Source organism: Falco punctatus (assembly GCF_963210335.1).
Source record: "Falco punctatus genome assembly, chromosome: 9".
Lineage (NCBI taxonomy): Eukaryota > Metazoa > Chordata > Aves > Falconiformes > Falconidae > Falco > Falco punctatus.
In genome coordinates, this window is record NC_137589.1 from 33,471,180 (window position 1) to 33,483,186 (window position 12,007).

The following is a 12,007-nucleotide window of genomic DNA, read 5'->3' on the forward strand; positions in this document are numbered from 1 at the left end:
CTAAGAACACTAAGAACCATTACAGTATTATGCTGCTACCATCAACTGTCCTGTACTCTGAAATAGAGGAGTTTTCTTCCCAAGGAAGAGAAGCTGGCTAGCTGGCATATTTCAGGAGCATTACTTTTGTCGAAATAGGTTAGGTGACGTTTTTGACCTATGGTGGTGCAACGGCTGGTTGTTCCCATGCTGTCTCCATACCTCTGAATGAGGTTTTGTGTTTAGAGGAGCCGTTTTTAGCAACTGCCTGGTGCCTGATTCAGCAGTTTTCTCCCAGCTGGTCTGTGGTGGCTGCAGCGGCAGAAGCTGAAATGCACTTACGCAGATGAAAACTTTGTAGGTCAGATGTTTGAAGCTAGCAAATTGTAGGAGAAAATGTGCTTTGTTTGCAAGTGACTTGTTGGCTGAAGCTATTTGGGTTTTGAAATGAAAGCAGTGACCATTTTTTTTTTTTTTTTTTTTTTTACATATGTGGTATTGAGAATGGAAAGTCATTGTAGCCACTTCTGCTAAACTATAAATTTCATCTATTGCTTACTGATGTGTTCATGTTTGTGGTATAGTGGAATATGAAATGTTTTTGATATATCCCATGCTATTCTAAGTAAAAGGTAAATACTTCTAAGAAGGCAAATTTTTTCCTGTTTGTGAGCAGGTGTTGCTGCAATTACTAGATAGCATTTGAGCTCTGTCTTGTTGTTAAAAGCCACTTAGGTCTGACTAAGCAGAACTTCCTAGATCAGAATTGCAATCTCAAAACATTTTCTTTTTTCTAATTCAGTGGAATCATTGTCTGCTTACCCTGGAGTGTCAAGTGTGAGCGTATTTCTTACTTCTTTGATGTGTTAATATTCAGAACTATCTTCTTCTGTTATTTGGGTTGAAAAGCCCTAGCCATGGTGTGTGCCCTTTGTTTAGTACAAACACAGAACAAAGAGAAAAATCATTCCTATTCTGTGATATAAAATTATACACGTAGTAAAGAATTTTCTTTTGAAATGCAAGCCTGCAAGGTTTCCTGCTACATTACAGAAGTAGTAAAATTCTGTTTCATTTGAGTGTAATGCATTAGGCTTCAGTGAAAATGATGCCTTGGATATCATGTGCTCAGAATATTAGAAATGTTTGATGTGCCTGTTTTGTCAACTGAAACATGGAACAGGAACCAGTAAGTGTTTAAGCAGAGCTGTAAAGTGACCCTTTTGTAAGGTGATGTACCACAATGTTTTTCCCTTGGCAGAAGACTGCAGTTGGTTAGCCTCATCACTTGAAAGGGAAATACTTCAGCAGTGGGAGAATACTTCATTTCAATTAATGATTTCTTCTTCAAGCCATCTCTGTGAACTACAGGGAACTTTCATATACTTGCAGTCACGAGGCATGTAATGCATCCTCTGAGAACTGTGGGACTGCTGAGAGTAACTCAGGCCTCTTCTGGAGGGGTCCCACCACCCTGGGGCAGCAGCAGCGAGACTTGCAGTGGGACCTTGGTGCAGTCAGTGAGGAGAGCTTTGGCCATTCCTGCTGGCTGGCTTCCTCCTGCACCTGGGGTTTGGCCACCCTGGTGCCAGCCATCTGATGCGGCATTTCATTAGAGATCTGCATGCAAACTGTTCAAAAGTTTGTTCATATAAAATCAAACTTGAAAGATGTAACTGGAGGGGAAGTCTTTACTAAGCTGTGAAGTAATACTGGTAGTGGATTATTTTTTGGGGGGTGGGGTAGTAAAATTGCTCTGCAGTAGTGGGCAAGAGACAGTTAAGTTTTTCACAGCCTCCTTTGAATAGCAGTTGGGTGAAATCCTTCATCTCAAGCCTCATATTGTATTAGATAATAACCAGGAAGCATCAGTATTCATATTACTAAGTTGCAGGTGATTAGTATTATTCCCAGAATCACAGACATGAATTTTCCTTTGTTACCCCTTCTTTTATAAAGCGTTTATTGCATAAATGTTTTGGGTTGTTTTGCTCAGAGTAACTAAAATCTCTCTTCAATTACTTCTACATCTTTAACAAAAAATATCAGTAAAATATACAAGACCAATATGTTACTCTTTTCCAGGCAGCTACAGAAGGTGATACCACTGAAGTTGTTTGTGTTTCTAAAGTTTTGTCAGTTACAGTTGACAGAAGAAAATAAATTCATTATGTTTACCAGACGTCAGGAGGAGTGAACCAGAACTCTGATGCTGGTTATTTATAGCTATTTACAAATATTTTGCTTCAAAACCCCTATATTTGGAACAGGGAAGAGATTAGTTTCCTTAACTTCTCTGAAAGTTTTATTTTCTTCCATATACTGGGCCGAGCAAGTCTTAATAAGTTTTCCAAGTTCTCCAGGACATAGTAGTCAAATGTTTTTATGTCAATTAATATTGACAGGAAGTCAGTTTGAACAGCATTGGAAAATGGAAGCAGTTGGCAGAACTGGCTAATTTCACTGAATTTCCTTTTGCTAAAAATACCTCTAAAAGAGGCTCTCCTTTTGAGATACAATGAATGCTTGTTTGACTGCAGTTTAGAATTGATGGTGACTCTTGTCCTTTAACCAAAAGGGCTTTAAAAATATGAATAACCTTTTGAAACATATTTAGCTTCCTCTGTAGTATATGTAATTATGCTCATGTCTGCCAAAAGTTTACATACATGCTTAACTTTGATACATGCAAGTAACCCCGTCAGCTTGAATGATCTGCAATAGAAAGAAAAGTTCTGTAGGGCTGCTTATGTGAAGTTGAGCATTTCGTTTGTATACATGTTGGTAGGATTAAAGAGTTCTTAGCGCGATTCCCTATTGAGTTTTGTTTCAAAACATGGTCATTAATACATGAAATGGCAAGATTTTAATCCCGCTAACCGAAAGCATACAGCATCAAATACGTATTCTCATTTATACTGCATGCAAATATGTCAATAATTTTAGATAGGTTGCAATGGCAAATAGTAAAAGTTACAAAATACTAGAAATAGGATGAGTTTCGTTTAGTTGTTTAGGTCTTGTGCTGCATACTCTACTTACAGGATAGCATGGAACAGTTGTTTCACAGATTTGGTCAATCTGGGGGTTAAGTCAGCGTTATTTGGCTAGGAAGACTTCTTGCTCGGACATCTTTCACTTGGGAAGTTGGTGATGTGTGGTGACTGAGAGGCTTGTAGGAAGAGAAGGGGTTGTCTCAGGAATTACAGTTCTGCCCTGGCTCTTGTACCTGCTGGAGCTTTTTCCTCCTGAAATAAAACAAAGAGGGGAAGAAGGGTTGCAGTAATGGGAATCACTGGGGTGCAAATGTTGCCTTGTGGCAGAGGAATTCGCTGCTTCACAGAGTAACTGAGTGAAACTGTCTGGTACCTGCTGCATGGTGGGACCTTCTGCTGTTGGGAATTTCAGCCCTGGTGAGCGGGCTGGGGAAATGGGAGATGCTGGTGTCTTAGGGGTGTCTCAAACTCTGGAGAGGTTCCAGTCGAGGCATTTTCTTTGATGTGATTTCCCCCTGCACTGGATTTTATCGTGTTTCATCTGGTAACTGTTTCATCATAAGCTTTTTCTTCTAGTAAGTGCTAGTTGTAGTCATTCTAGGTGTTAGAGAATTACTTTGGAACGAGAGAGGCTAAACCTTCTCAAAGTATTTTAAATAAATTTTGCAGTCTCGGGCAGTAATTAAAATGCTCAGTAAAGAGATAAAAATGACATATGTGCAGTACATTTAACTGTTAACCTTTTGTCACTCTGAACAAGGAGTATATTTTGAAGGCATGCTGCACTGTGAACTTGGCCTCAGTTTCCATGTGTTAGAAAAGGACGGCTGCCTGTGGCTTGCCTGCCAGTTGCCTGCCTCCCAACCTCTTTAACTGCGAGGTGACCTTGAAGTCTCTGGTCATGACCCTTTGAATTGCTCTGAATTGTCTTTACATGTTTCAGATGATGTTTTTAGTGGCTTTTCGATTTTTTTTATCCTTTTGTATAGGCAAAAGGTTTTTGTTCCTTACCAGAAAATGAAACGTTAAACTCTTACATTGAAACAAGGAGCTGCTGCCACCCCCACCTACCCCTTTTTTTTTTTTTTTTTTTTTTTTTTTTGGTACAATTACAGTAATTGCTAACGAAGACAGTGTAATGTGTGCAGATTATTTGGAGCATTTGCACTACCAAGCCGCTTTCAGCAGTACTAATCTCCGGCCATCTTTCCTTTCTGAGGCTCTTTCAAAACCTCCTTCAGCTGCAGTGCACATAAGAAATGAAACGAATCTCTTGGTGGGTCCTAAATTTGATTAAATTGAAAGCTCATGGGAGCAGCAGCGCTTGGAGTGTTTTGCACTTCAGGGGCTTGATGTGGTGCAGTAGCTGTCTGGCAGTGCTACATGGATGAGTTTTCTTATTACCAGAATTTAGAAACTGTTAGTTCTCGGTTCTTTGTGTTACCTTTCGTACTGAAAACAAGTTGTCAGGCATTTCAGGCTCCCACCCTTTAGTCAGCTGCGGTTTTGCATTTGGAGTCATTACATTTCCTATTGCTGGAATTTTACAAGCATGTAGATTATACAGTGCTGAGAACAAGTTTTAAAATATAATGTAGTGAGGTTGGTAATCTTGAGGGTAGTCGGGGTAATGGATGGTGTAAAAGCTGGGTGGCAATCTTAAGGATGCAGTCAGGAACACTGGCTTGTGCTCCTTCAGAGAACTCTGTGTTAGAGAAAATTTCCAAGTTAAAAGCTGTAGTTGCTTGCTGCTGCTAGCAAATGGCCATGGTCCTTTACAACAGAGTTGTCCAGAACACAGTAGCTGGAGGCAGTAGGGTTTTTGATATTATGGGGTTTGTAGCACATGCTTTGTGATAGTGCAGCAGTAATGAATCCGGGTGAAGGACTGGAGGCCACCTCCTGGGGAAGGTTCTCTTTTGAGCTTTGTTACTAAACAGCTTGATTTGCAGCAGAGGTAATGTGGCTTGCCCTTCTTGCTGTCCTTAACTAGATTTTCTTTGTTGGCTTTTTTTTTTTTTTTTCAAAGGTGAGCAAATATATTGAGCAAAGTGAGCTCCTTTGTTCTCTGAGCACATGTTTATACTTGAGGGCAAGCATACATAGCATAACTGCAATTAAAAATAGTTACTTGAGCTTTGCTAAAAAATGTTTGTGTTTTGAGTACTTGCTGATGGCTTAAGTATGCAAAATATTATTTAATTAGTTTTGATTACGAGCGTTATGAACTTGTGCAGAAGCTGGAATGCCAGGACAGTGACCCAGCTCCTGTGGAGGTTTTAAGGGTATTTTAGCATAGCTCAGATGGCTGGGGAAACAAGGTGCTCTTCTGAGAGGCAAACAAACTTTCTTCATCAGTGAATGTTGCATAACAAAGGAAAGTTGGTTCTAGGCTAAAAGGTGGAGTAACATGGAGACATGAAATTATTGTTGCCATTGTTTGACCATTTATTTTCTTCCACAAGGATACATTCAAAAACCTCTCCAGAGTATTCAGAATATCAAAGTTCTTGGGCATGTCGAGTTTTGAATTGAAACATGAAGCAAAGCTACTTTTTGTGATGCATGATGATTTTGTAAAAATGTAACTGGGGCTGTATAGGTTTCAGACATCTGTTCACTTATTAGGCTCCATTATAGTAACTGAGGGGAGAAAATTTCAAGATGCTGTCTAAAGATATGTTATATCCTACTCTCATGAGAAATTCCTCCATAATTGTGCTTGTCTTGAATCATAATAAATTATTTCTGAGCTTTCAGTTGACTTTTTGATAGGTTTATTTTAAAAATCCTCGTGTTTGCATCTCCAGAGCATGTGAAGCTGGTAACAGCGTTCTGCTCCACATTAAAAGCAGAGAACTGCGAGTCAGAGCTGGTCATAAGGGAGGTCTTGAGGCAAAGCGTTCGTGTTACAGTGATGTATTAGATCACAGTAGATCAAATTTGAGACTCCTTTGTGCTGAACAGCCTGTACAGGTTGGTTTGAAGAGGCAGGCACCCAAAATTATAGCAGGACTTTATTGACTGATTAGGCATGGGAGGGGAGAGAGAATACTCATGTTGATGGCCAGAGTGTTATGCTAAGAACTAGATAAGATCTAAGACAGTGACTCAAATGTAGTACTTAGGGCAGTATTATGTTTAAGAACTGTACTTTTTCTTTCCTTGTGTGTACTCATTAGTATAGCTCTTCTACCAGGGTGGGTCTTCTGAGCAGTACGTGTAGTATTTTTGCTTTAGTGCTGGGTTTTTCATTGACATTTGAAGAGAAGGACAAATCATTAGCCTGTGTTATTGAGCACAGGCTTGATGGTAGAAACATTCAACATTTAACTGGAAGTTTTTTATATTTACACTGACTTTGGCTTCTCTTCTCTCTGTGTTCCAGAAATACTAATACCGAGCATTTGACCTTCTGATCTCTACAGCTGAATCTCCTGATACCAGGATAAGGAAAGAGTGCCTTCAGAACCAATATGTAGCAAATGGGTATCACACCTCCGAAGCTCCTCCCTTGGTTCAACGTTTGCATGTTTTAAGGATCCTTGTCACTTCAGCAGTGAATTGTTCTTGTGAACTTCAGAAACGGATTTCATGTGGTGCTTGCTAAACTTTGAGTCACCATGAGTAGTAATTTAGGCAAAGAAAAGGACTGTAAAGAGAAGGATCCAAAAGTCCCATCGTCAAAAGAAAGGGAGAAGGAGGCCAAAGCCTCTGGAGGATTTGGGAAAGAGAGCAAAGAAAAGGAGCCTAAGACCAAAGGGAAAGATGCCAAAGATGGGAAGAAGGACTCCAGTAGCACGCAGCCTGGGGTAGCTTTTTCAGTGGACAATACAATAAAAAGACCTAATCCAGCCACAGGTACCCGCAAAAAATCCAGCAATGCTGAAGTGATCAAAGAGCTAAATAAATGCCGGGAAGAGAATTCAATGCGCTTGGACTTGTCCAAGAGGTCTATACACATGCTTCCATCGGCTATCAAAGAGCTAACGCAGTTAACAGAACTTTATTTATACAGTAACAAACTGCAGTCCCTACCAGCAGAGGTGGGCTGTCTTGTGAACCTGATGACACTGGCCCTGAGTGAAAACTCACTTACCAGTTTGCCTGACTCTCTTGATAACTTGAAGAAACTGCGCATGCTTGACCTGCGGCATAACAAACTTAGAGAAATCCCTTCGGTGGTGTATAGGCTAAGCTCTCTCGCCACTCTTTACCTACGCTTTAATCGTATAACTACTGTGGAAAAGGATATCAAAACCTTGTCGAAACTCACCATGCTTAGCATACGAGAGAACAAAATCAAGCAACTACCTGCTGAAATTGGTAAGCAGTTACAGATTGCAAGTTTAATTCTATGCTTATGTTCATTTTGCAGTTCAGTTACGTGTACATAAATCGCCAGCTTTCCAGCTGTCCTTCTTCATTTAAAACTTCATAAAATTATGCTCTTGATCATACTGTTGCAATGTTAGTTTACATTGAGAGTAATCAATACCTTGGATATCTATATTATTGTAAACAACAAAAGCTCTTTTTCTTCATCTGTCATTTTAAAATCAGATGTATATTGTTTTCATCTTTGCCTTGTGCTTTCACAAATTGTGTCTTCAGAGCCCAGATGGTTTTAAAAAAAATAAATACAGGGGCATATTTCATCTTAAGATTTCTTTATAAATCATTTACGAACTGTTGCAAAGTATAAACACATTATGGGCATGTAGCAGAGGAGTGTGACTGTGGTAATACACAGTAGAATAGGTAGCTACATGCTATTACCATGAGCAAGCTGTTGGATGCTGTAAGAGTTAATAATGTAAGTTAGTGATTTGTGGAAGCCGCTACCTTTTATAAGTCATGAATATATTAATACATGGAATCGTAATATAAAGTGACCAGATGTTGTATGCATGGCTGATGAGTCTTTTGACTTTTTAATGAATAATATTTGTTTTTCCAAACATTGTGACAGAAGTTTGAAAGACATTGAAATAGTATGAAAATGGCTTATTAATTTAAATAATTTATTACAAAAAATGGGCTGGAATAGCTGTATATCAAGAACCTCTTAAGTTTTTCTTAATACATTCTGCTTTATGGAAAACATCTCTTTATCACACTGTTCTGAAGCAATATTTGAACAGCGGGCCTCATAAAAGGGAGATTCTGTCATTGGTGATTTTTTTTCTATGTATCACCAGATTTTAAAATGTAAGCATAGCTTAGTCCCTTTGGGGGGAACATAAATTCATGCAGTTAAGAAACTGCTTTGACTTTCTTCAAGTGTGGAAAAAAAACTTGTAAAAGCCCTTGTAACACCGAGTAATAATTCCTGTGCCCTGTTTTTAAAAGCTGATGTGGAACTTTTTCCTGTTGACCAAACCAGCGTGTGAGTATGCTAAGTGTTACTGAAATTGGCCCTTATGCTCGCTAATTTTGCAAAGCTGGGGAAATGCCCTTGTTTGGATCCCTGATAGATCTTTTTCAAACCAGCAGTGTTTGCCTCTTTCTCCTTCACCCCGATATGAAAAATACATAAGATAACTTGTTCTTGATGGCAGAAACTCCTGGGTATGTCTGAAACTGCTAATTACGTTACTGGCAACGTCCCGTACAAACAGCTTCTGTATGTGATGACAGGAGTGAAGAAGCATAGTGAGGCTGTCGTAACATTCAGCTCTCTGTAGCAGTTTTTGGAATGGATTCTGCTATAGCCACAGAAACACTTTTTGCTAGGTGAAAATTAGATGGCTAATATGGCATGTTTTCTGACCAACGTGATTTTTGAATTGGTACGAGCATTTTGCCAATCCGGGGAATTTCCCTGAGAGAATTAAACTAAACTGAAGTGTCAAAACAGGTCAAAATTACAAATCCTTAAGTCCAACAGCCAATTCGGATCTTCTGCTAATCAAAGAATCATACTGGAAACTGTGGGGCTGATGTTTGCAAAAAAACCCCAACATACTGCATGTTTGTATACCTGTTGAAGGAATTGTGGCCCATTTAGCTGGTTGAGCTGTATTACACAGTTGTCGGTACTTCACCTGGGTCTGTTTGTGGCTCAGTTATTAAACATAATCTAGCAAAGGGTCAGCTTCTGAGGTTCAGCTGGGGATAGTACTGCATAAGTTTAAATTAATACTAGTGTGTGAAGAAAAAACTGTTGCGAGATGTTGCATTCTGGTGTTTGGTGTTGCCTTTTAGAAACTTTTTGTAGGTGTGTTTGATTCTGCAGATGTTGCTGCTGGAACCTCTTTGTCTCTTAACTGTTTTTTGTGTTGAATTCATATGGTTAAGTTTATGTTAAAGTATGTAATTTCTGTATGTGTTTGTTCACAATTGTCTTCAAAGAGATCATATGTAACAGTTCAATGGAGAAATTTAGTAGACATGTATCATGAAGAAATATGTGTCTTTTCTTTTGTATTTTTTTAATTCTTAATACCCACACAGGCAGTGTTCTCACTTCTCTATCAAACCCTAGCTCAAGAACGTTAACCACTTCTGTCTTTGTATCCAGCAGTTAGTTGTGCCTTTATTTGTATTGTGGTAATGCCAGTGTTTCTTGTTACGGGTCAGCACCTCATTGTGGAATACATTTTAAAAGCATAAATGTAAGACAACTGTCACCCTTACGAAGAATTCTGAAGGGAAATCGCTATGTTCAACATCACCCTTTTTTATTCCAAGTAAATTTCTCTGACTAGGTTGCTTGCAATGAATCAGTTGAAAAAGAAAGGATTTTAAATTAACACAAATAATTTTAACTGCCAAGACATACAGAACAGGTGTTTGAAAACGTTTTTTTCCTCAAATAGTAAAACCAGGCAAGATATTTTCAGTTTTGTAATTGATTTCTACTCACTCACTTTCATGTATCTTTGTTCTAGTACAAAGATGAAATGTTGGATTTGGAAACACAGCTGAAAAATGAAACTGCTGAGAAATGTATTTCTTTCCGATGGAATTAGTCTGTTTCTTTAAAGACCTGTTATTTCCTACATTTTACATGTGCGCTTAAAAAAATTTGCCTTTTAAGTCCCAATGATTTTAATCCCTTGTATGTTTATAATATAGTTCTTAAATACTGTATACAAGCAAACACTCTTATATTATCAGCTTGTAAATAACACAGAAATTTTTGTTGCTGCAAAGCGGGAAGTAAAATGAGGCCATTATCTTTTATAAAGCAATATCATGTGGAGCATTTCAAATTCTTTTTAAAAAAGCCCCATTGTTCTAAGGCCTAAGGCTCACGTATCTTGATGGTAAGCTAGTGTGGTTGTTTGTATTTTTAAAAATTCAAAGCTTATGTAACCTGCTGACTTGTCCAGCAAGGAAGAGTCTTGCAGCAGTTAGGTATGATGTGTTCATGTTGCTAATCTGGTCCACAACTGACCCTGGGTTTTCTTTACTTTGTCTTTTGGAAGTAGATGTGCTACAAATAGTTGCCCTAGACAAAAAAAACCCAGATTTCAGCTTGAAAGATTGGATGTTGCTACTGTTCCCTCAAAGAGCCAGCATCGAGTGTGATGGAATTCAAGTCTTATCCTGGTGCTAGAGACTTGTGATGCCTTTCACTACCACTGAACACAAAATATCAGTTCTGTAGAATTTTAAAAGGCTTTCCAACTTTAGGACCTTGCTGCTCTAAAATAAAGGGTCACCTGATTTGTAAGCAATCATCCTATTTAATTACTTTTCTAGGTATCTTTAGTCTCCAGCCTTATAAAACAAAGTTTATTTTCCTTCTACTCTCATTAAAAGAAATTGAAAGTAGGTCCTGGAGCCTTAAGTGCTCTGATATTTGGGACCTTTCTTCCAGCATCCAGTATGTCTATGACTCGTTGGTTTTTGTGCCAGTGATGCTTGACTGTTCTTAGACGCGGCAGTTTCCCCGTTTTTATTTTCTCTCCCACTGTATGTGCAGGCAGCAGTCATATCTTCTCCCAGTCATTACTCAGACCACAGTTTTTAGTCTTGTATAAAATCTCCATTCCTTCTGTCACCCCACTATCCATTTTCTGTGTTGTCTTGTTTTGAATGTTGCGAATGCTTGATTAGTACTGTTCCAGGTGAGTTTCCCTCTTTATGCTGGAGATAACTCTGTCCATGCATCTGGATCATGTTGCTGTGTTAGTCTTCATCATACAAATGCTTTTGTGACCACCTAAGACACCTGCACTCTTTGCCTTTTCTGTTCTCCCTCTCTGCAGAGGCCAACCGTGAGATCCTACAAGAAACATAGGTAGTTTTTTTTTTTTTTTTTTTTTTTTACACTACTAAATTCCACGCTGTTTACATTTATTTTTAGTTACCTGTTTCTTCCAATGCTTTTAGCTTGCTAGAAAACCCTTGCTTTCTGACTAGGTCTTTGCTGAAGATGCTGTACAAGATCAACCTTGAGGTGGGTTTTAAGAGCCCAGAGAGGTAACTTCCATCCAAGTTGATATTTTACTTTCAGGTGTTATGTCCATAGCAAGTTGTAGTCCATTCCTCAGGTATCTTCACATCTTCTACTGCTCAGCTGAGTCTCTTAGTTATTTTCTGCACACTGCTACATCAGACATCTTCATAGATTACTTGACTGAGTAAACTAGGTCTTCCACATTTTTGTAGAAAACTCTTAACTCTTTATGCCAAACTGATTTTATATTTTACTGATGTATTTTCAAATCACTTTGTCTCTGTTTTCATGCCTTTTACTTCCCTGCCTTTTGTTAACATTTCCTGCAAATTCTGTTGGTCTGCGTAGTGTTTAGATGGTTGTGAGGTTGTCAGAATCTCCCCTTATTATTTCTCCTGGCTTATATTTTGGATTGATAGTCTCCGATCCTATGGTAGTGTTCCTTGTCTGATAGATGACCTGTAGAAACTGTACTACTGTCTACATGAATTCAAAATAAGCTTCTAGAAATGCTAATCTAGGACATCTACAGCTTGCTGTGCAAGTATACAGTATTAATACTTGTTAGAAATAGATGCCTCTTAGGGAAACCTGAAACTGACTCAAACATTTCGTAAAAGCT

General features: G+C 38.6%; 1 protein-coding gene across 3 annotated transcripts in view; it reads left to right on the plus strand.

Annotated features, from left to right (window-relative positions):
• SHOC2 (SHOC2 leucine rich repeat scaffold protein) overlaps positions 1 to 12,007 on the plus strand; it is a 78,745-nt gene that overhangs the window by 29,505 nt on the left and 37,233 nt on the right. For all 3 annotated transcript variants that reach the window (XM_080403547.1, XM_080403546.1, XM_080403548.1), the window contains exon 2: positions 6,364 to 7,301. In XM_080403547.1, the coding sequence (XP_080259673.1) occupies positions 6,599 to 7,301 (703 nt within the window). In that variant the 5' untranslated portion in view covers positions 6,364 to 6,598. The remainder of the gene's footprint in view (positions 1 to 6,363; positions 7,302 to 12,007) is intronic.